Here is a 16,804-nt window from a genome sequence, read left to right on the forward strand (position 1 = left end):
GCGCCTCATGTAAGTGGAATCATACAATATTTATCCTTTTGCGTCTGGCTTATTTCACTTAGCATGATGTCTTCAAGGTTCATACATGTATCGTGTCAGCGTTTTCTCACTTTTTGAGCCTGAATAACATTCCACTGAAGGTCTATATACCACCTTTTGTTTACTCATTCATCAGCTGATGGACATCTGGGCTGTTTCTATCTTTGGCTATTGTGAACAATGCTGCTGTGGACACTGGTATACAAATATTTGTTCAAAAACCAGATTTTGGGTGCTCTACACCCAGAAGTGAAATTGCAAGATCATATGGTAATTCTGTTTAATTTTTTTAGGAATCATTGTACTGTTTTCCATAGAAGCTGTACCATTTTCATTTCTGCCGGCAATGTACAAGTTTTCTCATTTCTCCACATGCTCACCAACACTTGTTTTCTGTTTTTTAAATAGGTGTGAAGTGGTAGCTCACTGTGGTTTTGATTTGTATTTCTCTATTAGTGACCTTGAGCAGCTTTTCATATGCTTATTGGCGATCTTCAAATATCCTTTGGAGAAATGTCTAAGTCCTTTGCCCTTTTTTAAAATATCTGATTCTTTTTGCCTGAGGATTAGTTACCTGAGAATAATTTTATGTTTTTATTTTTTTCTCTATTTAGAAAAAAAACTGAATTGATTTTTCTAAAGATTTAACCTTTCATACCTACTGTATTGAAAGCTCAGATTTAGGCATCAATTCTTATTCCTCAGTTACATAATTGCCATTCACTTAAAAAAAAAATCCAGACAGTTCAAAAATTGTTGTAAAATTTCTTCTTTTTAAGTAGTCAGTGGCTGCCATCTCCTCCTGACTCCTTTCTCTAATAAGTTCTTCTTGTTTTATTCTAGGCAACTAAGTGGTCATATTTCCTTTCTCACCTCTTTTTTAATATTTGAGTTGAACTCTTTGTACTGTAGCCTCCTTTGGGTATCTGATACAGTTATATACTCAATTATATTCATAATCTATTTGATAAAATCTAGCAGTATTTGGTACATCAGTTCATGAGAGGTCCTTTTCTTATCATTGAAGTATGACCAGTACAACCATGAAAAAACATGGACTGTTGTAAAAAATATAATTCATATTTTTGTTTCGAACAACCTAAATTTCCAACAATAGAGAATAACATAGTGTTATTCACATTAAATGAGTTAAGGTAAATGCCTACGGTGACCATAATGTTGTCCTTTAATTTCATGCATATAAATGTTTTTTAAATATCATAATAAAATACATCAATGAAAATTGTATGTTCTGGAAGATTGTAACTTTGGAAAACCATAAATGACGTGTGTAAAAGGAAGACAAGGAAAGTGTAATAACTTTTGACTGTGCTTACCTGTAGGTTTTAGGTTTGGGGAACAGGTTGTTCACTAGGCAGATAAGAGTGTCAGGGAGGGCATAGCAAAGGCTTAGAGCTATGAAAATTCACTGGGTGTGTCCAGATCAGCAATGAAGCTATTTAAGTTGTGATCCAGCATGATCCAGAGCATAATGAGTCTCAACTGTTGACCTTGCTTAACTTGATAGATCTTTTATTCCTCTGCCTTGGTGAATGTTTATTTAAATCTACTTATTAATGTTTATAAAACAATTTTTTTTTTGGTAAAAAATCCAGTGTTTGGAAAAAACAGATTTTACTAGCCTGTACTCTTACAGATATTAAGTTACTAACATTTGTTACTGCTTACCACAGTATAAACCGTTACTTGAGAAGGCTTGTTTGCAGGGCCAGTTTTCCGCTATCATTATGATCTGGATTGAACAACATTATGGTGTTCTACATTTTGTCATAAAGTACTAATGCATTTCTGTTTTCTTCCTCTTGAGATGAAAGAAAACTTTGGCATCGATTCCCTATCCTCCATACCCTCAACTGAAGGAAACAGTCAACAAAGCAGATTTGATGATCTGGAAAATCTTAATTCGTTAACGAAAAGTAGTCTGGATTTAGGTTTGTGATTTTCGTTTCTCATAAACACAAATTACATTATTTTGCAATCTTTCAGTTTTATTTGTATATATGATGAATTTGACTGTCACATTTTCATTCATTATAATGTTTTGAATTGAAATCTACTTATTAATTAATCTGCTTCAAAATATCTGGAAAAATAACGTGAGTCATATTTCAACTTACAGCTTTCAGATTCTGTTTTCTGAGAGAGCTGCATTTTCCCTGCCTCATTTTGCTTTTTATTAGCTTCATGGATTAAAACTAAAACTACTGCCTTATGCCAAATCTGAAATAAGTCTCTAGTAATATATATTAAAATCTCTGATGCTATTAAGTGATACTGTTAGCTCATTGAATGGAGTTGTTAAATATTAATAAAGAGAGACAGATTTTAAACATTTATGAAACATTTTTGTAGCCATATATTACAGTCAATTTTGGTACATTAATAACTTAGTTTCCATTAAAGAATCCTAAAAGTATAGTGCTTCTCCTTGCCTCTTCCCATATTGATTCTTATATATTTTTGAAAACTTGACTTTAAAAAATGATCTTTCCTCATCTAACACTGCAATATTTAATGTCATAATATTAAGATCCTTAGATGAACCTGGTTAGGTCTTTCATAGCATTGGGATTTATAGAGCCATTGTTCAGGATTTATGCTGTCCTTCACCTGTTTTGACTCTACTTATAGGAAAAGTCTTTCTCTGTGGGCAGTTCTTGTGTTGTATGGTAATATGCTATTAGGAGAGAGAGAGAGCTATAGAAAAGTTATGTAAGCGTTTTTTATGAATTCAACATTCTGTCAGGTAAAAGTCTAAAGAATGGGATTCTTCATGTGGTGAAAGATTGAAGGCACCTACGAAATGATAACAGTTGCCAGTTCCCTGCAGGTCAGAACACATCATGAATAGTTAATTTAAAAAGAAAATTAGGATAGTCAATTTTGAATATCTAAGATTAAATGAGTCTATTCAATTTTTCATAAGGTATAACTGATTGTGACTAGGAGAAAAATGGGATTTTTCACCAAAACTCTCCTGGTATACTATTTTTTTTTTAATTCACCACATTTCTGTATCCTCTGACTATTAAATACTTAGAGATTTATGGCACAAATGAATTCATAAATGAATTAATGGTCCATATCTGTTTGATTACAGTTGATACTTTATAGCCATATAAGCACTATTTTGGGCCACATAATTCTGTTGTAGAGGGCTTACCTGTGCATTGTAAGATGTTCACAGCCTCCCTGCCTTCTAACCCTAGATTCAGTGGTATTCCCAGTCATGATCAAAATCAAAATGTCTTCAGACATTGGCCAATGTCCCTTGGGAGACAAAATTGCCCTGGTTGAGAACCATTTACTGTTTCATACTGTCAGGATTGAAAGGAATAGACTAGAAATATGGGGAGGGTGTTTGTGAGGAAGGGCAGTGGAGTTGGGAAAAAGATAGGCAAAGGGATTTTGTCCTCATGGGATGATCCAGTCTTCCTCTGAGCCCTGCTCTGGGTATCATCTAAGTGACTCCAAAGTTATTTCCTCTGCCTTCTGCTGCCTATATGAGTTTCCTAGGGCTGTTGTCACAAAGAGCCACAAACTTGGTGGCTTAAAACAGCAGAAGTTAATTCTCTCACTGTTCTGGAGTCCAGAAGTCCTAAACTAAGATTCTGTGCTCCTTCCGAGAGCTCTAGGGAAGAATCTGTTCTTTTCCTTGTCCAGCTTCAGGTGGCTCCAGCATCCTTTGGCTTGCAGTTGCAGCGTTCTAATCTCTGCCTCCGTCCTCACGTGGCTCTCTCCCCTTCTCCCTATTCATGTCTTCTCTTCTTCTCTCTCTTATAAGGACACCTGCTGTTGGATTTAGGGCCCACTTGGATAATCCAGGATGGTCTCCTTTCAAGATACTTAATTTAATTACATCTGCAAAGCCCTTTTTTCCATATAAGTTCTCATTTATAGGTTCTGTGGCAGGGATATACATATTTTAGTTGGGCCATCATTCAACCCACCATACTGCCTTAATCTAATATTTGACAAGGCCCTGGGAATTTATTTTTGGAGATTATAGCTTTAGGAATTAAGCTACGCTTGTATACCTTAGGCCTGTCCTCACTAGAAGAGTGTTCATAACCACGTGCTTTTTGGAAAAATTTTTGAGAACTGCCAGAATGCTGTGGGGCAGGTGTGAGTACTTGGGTTAGTGCTAACCATGGGCAGATTAAGAAATTATTGGTACAGAGTCAGTATAATTTCAGTCCCAGGCCCCTGAGTACTAAGCCATTAACCTGCTGTGTCACCAGGCGAGCTGCCCGCTTCTCCAAGCCCCTCTACTTCTTCAGCTGTAAAATGATGGAATTGGGCTAAGTGTTCTGTGAGGCCTCTTTCAAATCTGTAGCCCTTTGACCACTCTGTTAGTAACAGACAATTTTCGATTTACTTATGAGCAATTGCATTAAAAATTATTTTTGAGAACCTATGTGTAAAGGGCTATTTTTGACCCTGTACTTGATCTAAAAGTAGGTTTCCTCAAAGAGCCTATGCTCTTCATGGGCTGTGAAACTAAACCTAGAAATTAGCATAATTAATAATGTAAAGCATACAAGATAAATGTCAAATCAGTAATACATTTCGTGTTAAGAGATCTCAGAAGATTTCAGACAGAAAGTAGTTCTGTTTCCCAGTCTTTGACTGGCCCAGCCTGGAATGGGCCTCCAGTGAACCTGGATGAATTTCTGTCATTGCACAACAGCGTCAGGCACACTCGCGTATTTGCATGCCTGTCTATAACCATAAGCTTCTGGAGGGCAAGGCTTATACCTGATTATGTTACCATAGTGGGTGCTCAAGAAATATTTCTTGAAGGAGAAGGTGATGTGCTGCTCCTGGGTGGTGATTTAACAGCATGCCGATTCCCTACTTTTTTTTTTTCCAGTTGCTAAGTTGTGTAGTAACGCCCTCTCTTCTCTACTTGCATTCTTCTTGCCTTTACTTTGCTTATCTTTCTATTCGTGCACCTCACTAAGTATAAACCTTTTGGAAATTTCCCCCATTTCTCTCCTATAAGCTTTAACTTCCATTTGTCTAGGAACCTTTTTTTTAAACTTCCCTGGGGACTTCTTTCGTGGTCCAGTGGTTAAGAATCCGCTTTCCAAAGCAGGGGACGCAGGTTTGATCCCTGGTTGGGGAACTGAGATCTCATATGCCGCGAGGCAACTAAGCCTGCACGCTCTAGAGCCCGCGCGCCACAACTAGAAAGGAACCCGTGTGCCGCTATGAAAGATTGTGCATACCGCAATGAAGATCCCTCAGCTAAGACCCGATGCAGTCAAATAAATAAATATTAAAAAAAGTAAATAAGTAAACTTCCCTGTTTTCCTAACCTGTGTGCTTCTGTTGTGGCTGTTACCTAACAACGGCATAGGCCCCGAGGGATGCGATTTATTTTATGGGCTCCCAGGTACCGTGGTGCACTTGATGAACAGCTCTGTAAGTCTGCCTGTGTCAAGCACGGTGAGAGAGGAGAGATGTGTACCTGAGCACTGCCAAGGTGTCCGTGGAGGAGGAGTGGGCAAAGGGTATGGGCAGCCTTGTGTGGAGCAGGTAATGAAAAGTTTTAAAGAAACTGAAGCAACCTATGAAACCCAGTGCCGCAATTTAATAGGCTGCTTTAGCTGCATAGCTGGATGGGAAATAGCTCTGCAAATAGAGCCGGTTCTCTGTTCTTTCAACTCCCGTGTTAGGCCGTTCGTGCCAGAATTACCATCCCATCCCTGGCCCCTTCTCAAGGGAAGGTAGACACAGGCAAAGCTAGAGCAGTGCGGTACTGGTATGGATTTGACCGTGCAGGAATGTAGGCCCAGGGGATGGGAGTGAAGCATGTCTGAGGTACCGGAGACTTCCTTTGATGCCACCTGAGCATTACAGTTACTTTCACCCCCTCTTCAGATTCTCTGCTGATTAGATCCTGATTCCAGTGTGTCTAGACAAGACAAAAAGCAGAAGTAGAAGTGAGTTTACTAGAAAATTTGTTCAATATGAAGAAATGGAAAGTTTAGGTGATGCTTATAGGAAAAGTTTTAGAAGAGTGTCTATATCTCTTAGTGATCATTTCTAATATTCTGATGAGCCAAGTCTCAAAAATATACCATAAATGTATGGATTTAAGGGAGGCATTTGATTTACTCTTCATCATATTTGTATAACATGATGAAGAAAGATTGGCTGGGAATTTATAATGGATGAGATATAATGGATACTGAGGTATATCTTAAGAGTAATTAATGGGTTTATGCCAGTCTGGGTGCAGGTCTCTAAACATGTGCTGTAGGACTGCATGCACAGCTCTGCTCTTTTTACTCCTTTTTTCAGTAAATGGGAAAATGACACAGGTGATGTGTCAGGTAAATTTGTACATTCTTTTTTGTTTTGGCTGTGCCACGTGGCATGCGGGATCTTAGTTCCCTGACCAGGGATCAGACCCATGCCCCCTGCAGTGGAAGCACGGAGTCTTAACCATTGGACCTCCAGGGAAGTCCCAATTTGTTCCTTCTAATTAGTAAAAATTCCTTGACCTGGAATTCCCCACCTATAAAATATGGTTGCTATTATCTTTTCTAACTCATAGTTTAATGTGAGAATTAAATAAGGTAACAAATGTAAAAGAATCCTGGAATTTATAAACAAAGCCCCTTTAAAAATGTAAGTGTTTTTATTTGGTTATTTGTTATTCTGTAGAATTTTTTTTTTTTAATCAGTGAAATGTCAGTATGCCTGTAATTGAGACAGCCTAGGTTGATAAAGGGAAAATTTAGTAAAGTAAGAATACCATCGTAGAGGGGATTCTTAATTGAATGAAAGATTCTTTAAATTCTGCAGTGCTTTATGATTTTCAGACGTTTCACATACATGATTTCATATAAGTCCATAATAACTTTTTTTTCTCCCTACCCCTATATTACCCTTCCCCACTTCCCTCTCCCCACTGGTAACCACTAGATTGTTCTCTGTATCTGTAAGTCTGTTTCTTTTTTGTTTTATTCACTAGTTTGTTGTATTTTTTAGATTCCACATATAAGTGATACCATATAGTATTTGTCTTTCTCTTTCTGACTTATAAGGGGGATTCTTTTGATAAAAGATTCATATTGCTAAAATAACATCTTTTCAGTGAGACCATGCTTAAAATTGTAACCCTCTTTCACTGAGCAACCCCTATCCCCCTTCCTTGCAGAATTTTTTTTTACCATAGTACTGTCACCATCTGACATATTAAATGTTTTACTTATTTAGTTTAGTATAAATAAGTCTTCTCTCTGGAAGGGGCCTGCCTGTAGTAGATATCCATGACTATTTATTGAATTAATGAAGAATGAATGAGTATAATGAAGAATGAATGAGTATATCGTGTGCTCACTATCATCTGGGTTTACTCTTTAGGCATGATGATTCCAAATGACGTTCAAGGTCCTGGCTTGCTTGTTGAACTTCCTGCTGTGGCTCAAACAAGGGAGCAAGAAGACTTGCCTCTATACCAGCTCCCCAGGGCTCTAGCTGTTTCCAAGGCCTCAGCATACATAGGAATGTTGTCTTCTAGACATGCCACTGATGCATGGTATGATATTATTTCTCTTTGTTTTCGCATTATAAAATAGCTTTCTTTTTGCTTCTATTAAAAAAAAAAACATTGTAAAGCAATTATACTCCAATAAAGATGTTTAAAAAAAAAACAAAAAAACCCGAAAACAACCGGGCATGATTATGGTGGAACATTTGGAAAATGCAAGGAAATATTATGAATAAAACCCACCATACAAAACAATTACTGTGAGAATTTCACATACTTAAAATTGTACCATATATATAATTTCTTTTATATATATACAATTTTGTATTCTTGCAGTTGTCTGCAAAATAGATTATGGGAGTATTTACTTAGAGAATGGAAGGTTAATTAAGAATTTAACAACTCAAGCAAGAAGTACTCGAGGACAAATTAGGGAGGGACTGGACTTAAGAGTTAGAGCAGCTGTAGGAATTGGTGACTGATAACATGCTGGGAGTGAGAAGGAGTAGGAGGACGACCTGTGTGTCTGAATGGGGCAACTAGATGGATAGTGGGACCATTGATTCTTTGGCATAAGATTATAAGAGCATGAACAGGTTGAAGAGGAAAATGATGAGTTCTGTTTGGGACATGTTGAGGGTTCAGGTATCCATAGGACAATAAAGTGAAATGGAGTTAATTAAATACATGACTCTGGGGACTAGTGTTGAGGTCTATCCTGATATGGATAATTGGGAACAAGATCAAGTGTAGCTGAAACTCCTGGATTTGAATAGTCATCCAGGGGAGGCTCAAGTGATAAAAGAACAGGGCCAAAATTGGAGTCCTGCAAAGCAGCAATATTAAGGGCATGGACTGAGGAAGAAAATAATGAAGTGGAACGAACAAAAGGTAGAAGGCAATTGATGAACTAGAGGTTGATATAGAAACCAAGGGAAGAGAGCATTTTACCAAAAGGATCATTGCAGACTATTGTTACATGCTACGGAGAAGTCAAGGTAGATAAAATGGAAGCGTTTTCGTGGGGCTTGATCACATGGTTGCCCTTGGTAAGCTTAGAACAGTTTCATTAGAGTGGAAATCAGAGAGTAGTGAGTTGAGAATTGAACAGGTCAGATATTGGACAAAGTAAGAGCAGACTAGTGTTTTGAGGAACCTGATCATGAAAAGAGGCAGAAAGAACACATGTTACCTAGACAACTGAAGGGCACTGTGGAAATGGGACAAGGGGGCAGATATATATATATATATATATATATATATATATCTACATATGCATCTATATATGCATCTACATATATATAGATACACATACACACACACACATGCACACACACATAGATTGTGAAAGATCCAGAAAAGGAATATGTAGATGCTAGAAAGTGGGTGATTAAGTGTAGTCCCTGGAGAGGATGGAGGGAGAGGACACCGCACACCTAGAGAGATTAACTTCTAATAGTTTGATAGGAGGAAGCTCATCTCCTCCATGGACACATGTGCCAGGAATGAAAGGAAGGTACAAATGCAGTACTATTAGTACCTTGAGGACTGGAATCCAAGGGGGTTCTTGTCCAATGACCTTGATTTTTTTTTTCTGTCATTTAGGAGAAAGGTTATTTACTCAGAATGATGGGGTGCTAGTCAAGTGGGCCATAAAAGGAGAGGTGTGAGAGTAGAGATTAGCTTTAGAAACAAGGGTAGGAAAGTAATGGCCTAGTGGTGGGAAGGAATTTAGAAAAATATTGACTCCGTTTTCCCAGCTTGGCAGGGAGTGAGAGAGTGAGTGTCACCCACTCAAGTGTGGCATCCATGGCAGAGAAGCGGAAGCTGTTGACAGAACAGAGGAGGTTGAGAGAACACTGAGGGAAGAAGTTAGCATGTGGGGTGGCTTCTTTACAATTCAAGGAGATTCCTTGGAGTGTGACAGGTAGTTTGGCTGGGGGCGGGCCTTGGGGGGGGTATGGGAACAGAAGCACCTCTGAAAGAAACACCAGAACCGTGTAGCACTGTGAGTACAGGACAGGAGAGGCAAACGAAGGAGTTGGAGGTGTTGCAAAGCATAACAGAGATGAGAAAGGGGTGGGATTAATTGGCCTTATTGCTTTATTTATTTATTTATTTTTATTGGAGTATAGCTCACTTACAATGTTGTGTTAGTTTCAGGTGTACAACAGGTGAATCAGTTATACGTATATAGATATATATCATCCTAAGTGAAGTAAGTCAGACAGAGAAAGACAAATATCATAGGATATCACTTATTTGTGGAATCTAATTTTAAAAATGATACAAATGAACTTATTTACAAAACAGAAACAGACTCACAGATCTTGAAATCAAACTTATGCTTACCAAAGGGGAAACGTGGGGGGAAGTGATAAATTGGGAGACTGGGATTAACATATGCATAGAATAGATAACTAATAGGGACCTACTGTATAACCCAGGAAACTCTACTCAATGTTCTGTGATAACCTATATGGGAAAAGAATCTTAATGCTTTTATTGAAACCTTAGTCCAAGAAAGATTTTGTGTTATATGAAGTGTCTCAGACTTATATCACTTCTCTGTTCAGCGACCTGTGGCCTTTGCCTAGAGTTTTAGATAGAACCTTAGTAAAAAGTTGTCTGGCTTCTGTGTAGCTCATCTCTGAGTGGAAAGGGAAGACCCATAGGCCCAACTAGTTGGAGGAATCTGGTGGCTTTTCACTCAGCAGACCTGGACCAGGGTGTAGAGGGGAGGAGCTGACAGGCCCAGGGTCCTCGTGCGAGGGATCTAAGCAGCTCCCAGAGGAACGGAATGCAGTGTCAAACAGCCAGGGTTTGTTTTTTAATACTTTTTTTTTAATTAAGGGTACTTTAATTAATTAATTTATTTATTTATTTTTGGCTGTGTTGGATCTTCGTTTCTGTGCGAGGGCTTTCTCTAGTTGTGGCAAGTGGGTGCCACTCTTCATCGCGGTGCGCGGGCCTCTCACTATCGCGGCCTCTCTTGTTGCGGAGCACAGGCTCCAGACGCTCAGGCTCAGTAGTTGTGGCTTACGGGCCTAGTTGCTACGCGGCATGTGGGATCTTCCCAGGCCAGGGCTCGAACCCATGTGCCCTGCATTAGCAGGCAGATTCTCAACCACTGCGCCACCAGGGAAGCCCCAGGGTTTTTTTGTTTGTTTGTTTTTTTGTTTTTTGCGGTATGCGGGCTTCCCACCGCTGCGGCTTCTCCCGTTGCGCAGCACAGGCTCCGGACGCGCAGGCTCAGCGGCCATGGCTCACGGGCCCAGCCGCTCCGCGGCATGTGGGATCCTCCCGGACCGGGGTACGAACCCGCGTCCCCTGCATCGGCAGGCGGACTCTCAACCACTGCGCCACCAGGGAAGACCGGGAAGCCCCTAAGGTTTGTTTTTTTAAGAGAAAGGCTTGGCAGTGGAAGTGCTGGAGGCGTTAGGAACATGTTTCCACTTTTTTATGTGATCAAATTACTTTTCAAACGAGACACTTTTATTTTTTAAATTTCTCTTGTGCTGAGTGTTAATAATTGAATCTGGCCAAAGAATTCAGAAATGAGGCTGCATTTCAGGCTATAGAACTGTAACTGTAGATTGGAAAAGATTTAAACAAATTTCCAAGCCCACCCCCTCCTTCCTTCTGCAGAAAGTGAAACATGCTATCAGTGGTGTCTTACTCAATTCTCCCAGCTTCAGAGAGAGCAGATAACACTTTACTCCTGAAGTGAGTACTTTGACAGGCTGTTTTCTTGTGCTGGCGCAGACATTTAAGGGCTCCAGCCTAATCTTTGTCTTGGGAGATCAGTCTTGCATTTGAATGCTGTTTTTTTGGCTTGCTGTCATAGATTTAGGATATATTTAAATCTCAGCGGGCTTCAGAAGAGTTCCTGTAAATCATACTCCCCATTTTAATCTTTCAGGGTATGCCCCATGGAGTTAGGTTCATAGGTGAATATTTATTGCTACTCAGGAGACTTCCAGAGTAATGCATAGATTCTTTTCATAATATAGTCTTTCAGATCATCAGGGTGTCATCTAGTGCTAAATGCTGTATGTTCTTTTACAGTTTCTTCTTTGCATTAATTTTTGTGTAGGGCCCAGCAGAGTTGTTCAGTGTGCACTGTGCTTTTGCATCAAGACAATTTCTCCTTACCTTTGGAGGCAGGACTGATGTTAAGAGGTTAGATGCACCCTGAAACTAGGGATCTCTAGGAAGGGAGGACGATGGGTAGACAGAGCATGATAACTCTGAAAGGGATCTAAGTGATCTTGTTCTGAGTATCCTTCTTTCTTCATAACGTCACTTGAGATCAAGTTTTCAGAATTCACTTCGTTTTAGTCTTTTTCTAACTCACTTCTGTCATCACCTGCTGCCTGAAGACATGGGTGTGCCCATCAGTGGGGGGATGGCATTTCTCAGACTAATAGGAGATTTGCAGTATAGATATATTTTGGTGCTGTTCAAATATGCTCTTTTTTATTTATGACTTCGTGAGCCTGAGAGGGTTTCCCTTGTGTCTGTATTTCCTCACTTGTAAAGTAGGTAGTTCTAAGGTTCAGTTAGAGTGAATATAAAGGGCTTCGTATAATGCCTTGAACATAGTAAATGTTTAATGAAAGGCGGCTGGCAGTGATGCTGGATGACAGTGATAGGATCATGGGCCCTGAGGTGTATCTAGGGTATTCATTGTTGCTGAATTTATTAAAACACTCAAGGAGATTGTAGAGGTTTTTTTTTGTTTGTTTGTTTTTTTAAAGAAATAAAATAGAATCAAGTCACAGTAAGTAAAACAAGGAAGGTGTCAGAGGCTAAAGCCTGGTAGGATGATGAACTTGAGGTGAAAGGTGAAAAAAAAATTCTAAATTGAAAAAAAAAAATCATGTTGTAGTTATAATACAATGCAAATGAAAAGAAATAATTTCAGGTATTGGATACTTTGTTTTGAATAGTGGGAGGTGAAATAGGAGGCGGAGCGTCATAGCTGGGGAAAGGATTAAGTGAGTTAATGTGATATTTTAAGTCCCCAGCACTGCCTGGCATTTAGTGCCTTCTAAGTAAATGGTGAGTATCTAATAGTTTTACCTTTGAGTTCTACTGCCCAAAACTATGTGTAAATTCAGAATACTGGTAGAAGACCGAGAGTAAGGGAGAGAATAAATGTGTTCATTTGAGAGAGGACTACTCTGGAATGTTTGAGTTGGGAGTAAAAAGGGGAAGTTTCCAAGGAGTTTGTGGCCTCATGTATGTGACACTTTCCTGTTTTAACCATGCTGTTGCATGCTGTTGCAGACGCCAGTCACTGCAGGTGAAGATGAATGTGAGAAATTAGGACAAGAGGCACATAGGAATATTACATTAATGCCTATGAAAATATAATTAGATATTTGATTGCTAACCCTGGCTCTACAGGTTAGAAGAGAAAAGGGAGAGACCTAAGGAAGTAACTTACCCTTTATGGCTTAAACTTCTATTTCTTTTTTTAATTTTTTATTTATTTTATTTATTTTTGGCTGCATTGGGTCTTCGCTGCTGTGCGCGGGCTTTCTCCAGTTGTGGCGAGCGGGGACCACTCTTCACTGCGGCGCACAGGCTTCTCCCTGCGGTGGCTTCTCTTGTAGCGGAGCACAGGCTCCAGGCTCAAGAGCTTCAGTAGTTGCAGCTCGTGGGCTCCAGAATGCAGGCTCAGCAGTTGTGGCACACAGGCTTAGTTGCTCCGCGGCATGTGGGATCTTCCTGGACCAGGGCTTGAACCCGTGTCCCCTGCATTGGCAGGCAGATTCCCAATCACTGCGCCACCAGGGAAGCCCTAAACTTCTCTTTCTTAAAAAATGTCTTAAATGCAATTTTACAGGACAATTTTTAAAATTTTGATAAATGTATACATTCATGTTACCAACACCCCAATCAAGATATTGAACATTTCCATCCACCCAGAAAGTTCCCCCTTGCCCCTGACTTCTAATACTGTAAATTATTTTTTCTGTTCTAGAACTCATGTAAATGTTATCATGCAGTAGGTACTTTTTTGTATATGGCTTCTTTTACTGAGCACCATGTCTGTGTCATTTTAAACTTTCATGTACAAGAATGCCTAATTTTTTATGTATGCTGGTATCAGGTAATACTTTGCTTTGTAATTTCAAAGTCATAGTGTAACATTTGTATAACTAGCCCTACTAGTTTGGAAAACACTAGTGCCTATTCTGCCTGGTTCCAAATGCTCACACTCCCTGTGGTGTGTCACAGAAAATTGCCATATAGAATCTATATTTTAAGAGGAAAAAGAAATCTTGAGATAGGTACAACCATAACCCTTCCTGCTTACATCATTTTGGGGTGCCAAGTTTGCTTGACCCTCATATGGTTTAGTGTATAGAAGTTTCACATGAAAAAAAGGTATATTCTTGCCATCATTTTGAAATTGTTAAACTGGGCATAGTTCAGAAAGCAAACCTGATGCCTTTATGGGAGATGGAGCCACATTCGTGCTCTGGGTGGGATCGCCTCTGCAGGAGAACAGTACATTTTCTCATAAAGGCAAAATGCTTGTAGATTTTGCCTCTACCCTGTATTTACTTTTAAAGTTGCACTTGTTCACCTACCAGTGTTTACGAAATCCTATATTTGGGATGCTTTTTCTACAATAAAATATTATCATTTGTGGAAAAATAAAGGAAAGGTCACCTTGGCCATCTAGATTCATCTGATTTTTGTATGATGTTGAAAATTTTATTCTCAAAGACATTGTATATTATGATGAAGTCTTACTATTAATATCCACTTGTTCATTAATGGGGCACTCCATCTTTCCTCCCAAATCTGTAATGAATTATAACTTTGGGCATTTGTTATAAAGGACTGAACTAAAAATAAAAAGCATTGTTTCTATTAGATGGTTAATTCCTTTAGGGAAAAAGTGGTTATAAAACTCTGGTTAAATGCAAAAGTTCAGTTGTTTTAAGATTTGAGATTCTAACTGATTGAGCTATTGACCATGTCTAATCAAAGTGCAAATTATAAAATTAGAGGTTAGAATTCTCTTGTGAAAGATTCAAGTACATTTGTGCAAATTTACACCTTAATATGTGCAGTAAAAGTATTTTACTTTCTCAGTTAAATTTTACTTTGGGTTGAAAGGTATATGCATTTATCAGTGTAAAGTGACTACATTATTTTGTATAGTTGCTTGTCTCCTGTGACTGTATTTCTAAAACTAATCACACTATGATTTTGAAAGTTTTATCCCTCTTTAGGTATGAAATAATGTAAACAAAATATGTGTTTATCAATTTCCTGAAAAAGGATAATATGCTTAGAAAAAGTCTCTTCTAACAGAATAAATCCTTTTGTCGTACATTTTCTTAAAGAAAATAAAATTGTCCAGATTTTAGACAAAAATTTTCCCCCTTTGCTTAATATTGTATGTGAAAGCCAGCAGTTTAGGATATTTTTTATTTAATTTTTTTAATAGAAAAGCATATAGCCCATACTAATGTTAAGGCTTGGTTTCCATTCTATTTTAGGTAATTTTAAATTTAAGAATTTAATTCTTATGATGATATTATACATGTGCCATAATAAAAATACTTACTTTATTTTTCTTAATACCTATCATGAACTCTTTTTGCTCACAAACTGTTGACACCAAATGTGTGAGTTTTTTCCTCCACCCAACAACCAATTCTCTGATTCTCTGGACACTGTGTACCCTAAAATTCATTTCAATTCTGACATAGCTACCTGGAGTTAGTGCAGTCCCCACAGGTGAAGGGCTCAGTCCCGTAAGACTGCCCCAACTTCAGATGCCAGTCACAAATTCCAGGTTGCCAACTCTACTTCTGACCAACTGGCTATAAATTGAGGGTTCCCATAACACCTTCCTAAGGTTTGATAATTTGCTAGGATGGCTCACAGAACTCAGGAAAGTACTTCACTATTACTGGTTTATTACAAAGGGTGCAACTCTGGAATAGCCAAGTGGAAGAGATGCATAAGCCAGGGAAGGGGGTGTGTGGGATGCAAGAGCTTCCATGCTCTCTTGGGTCACATCACCCTCCCAGCACTTTAATGTGTCCTCCAACCTGCAGGCTCTCTCAACCCTGTTGTTTGGAGGGGCTGGGGTGGTGGGGTGGGGGGTGGTTTATGGTGGCTCCATTATGCAGGCATGATTGATTACATCATTGGCCATTGGTGACTGAGCTCCATCTCTAGCCCCTTTCCCCTTCCCAGAGGTGGGGGTAGGGCTGAAAGTTCTAACTCTAATCACACAACTGCTTCTCTGGCAATCAACCCCCATCCTGAAACTGTCTGTAGTCCTACCTAGAGACACCTTATTAACATCAACTCAGGTACGGTTGAGAGGGGCTTGTTATGAATAACAAAAAATGCTCCTGTCACCCCTATCGTTTGGAAAACTCCAAGGGTTTTAGAAGCTCTGTGGCAGGAACCAGGGACAAGGACCAAATATTTATTTCATATTATCACACCTGTCACAATTTGGGTACAGGAAAGTAGAAAATGGAGAGGAGGAAGGTTTCAGTGTTGGTTTGGTTTTTAGATTTCAATCTTACTTCAATTAATATCTACTTAAAGGAGAATATTAAAATACAGCAGAGCATGAAGATATTCCTTGCATTAATGTCTATATTCCATATAAACAAGACATAATCTAAGTGCATTATATTTTGGGATAGCAGACAAATTACATCAATACCATGGACTATTAAGATGCTATTAAATAAGAAATGATGAAGATTATGATAATCTTGGGGAAAATTTTGATTTAAATTCAAGTGAAAAAATTGTTAAGGAAATACATATTGGTTGAGCCTCAGTTAAATGCCAGTCATATCTCATTTAATCCTTGTTACTATTATAAGATAATCAAAATATGAAAGTTTATGCTACGATTACAATTATCCAATGAACATATATGCATACGTGCCAAGAATAATAATGTGATATGATAAAGTGAAGACTTCACTTAAATTGGTGGAATCATGTGTGTATCATTTAGCGATGGCATTTAGCAGCTTATAAACTGAATCCCCTGCCCCCATCTCCCCACACACACTTATGGTGTGGCTTAACTCAACTAGGGCTTAGTTTTTTTCATGTAAAAAAGTCCTGAAGAAGTCCTGTCAGGGTCTTAGACATCTTCTTTCTGCTCTGCTGTCGTCAATGTATTGCTTTAGTCCTCATGGTTTCTTCATGATTTTAAGATGGATACTTAACCAC

General features: G+C 38.7%; 1 protein-coding gene across 2 annotated transcripts in view; it reads left to right on the top strand.

Annotated features, from left to right (window-relative positions):
- The window catches only part of PATJ (PATJ crumbs cell polarity complex component), a 340,450-nt gene that overhangs the window by 105,375 nt on the left and 218,271 nt on the right, over positions 1-16,804 (top strand). For both annotated transcript variants that reach the window (XM_065889002.1, XM_065889011.1), the window contains exons 20-21: positions 1,868-1,991; positions 7,438-7,612. In XM_065889002.1, coding sequence (XP_065745074.1) covers positions 1,868-1,991; positions 7,438-7,612 — 299 coding nt within the window. The remainder of the gene's footprint in view (positions 1-1,867; positions 1,992-7,437; positions 7,613-16,804) is intronic.

This window comes from Phocoena phocoena, chromosome 1, assembly GCF_963924675.1.
Source record: "Phocoena phocoena chromosome 1, mPhoPho1.1, whole genome shotgun sequence".
In the NCBI taxonomy this organism is placed as follows: domain Eukaryota; kingdom Metazoa; phylum Chordata; class Mammalia; order Artiodactyla; family Phocoenidae; genus Phocoena; species Phocoena phocoena.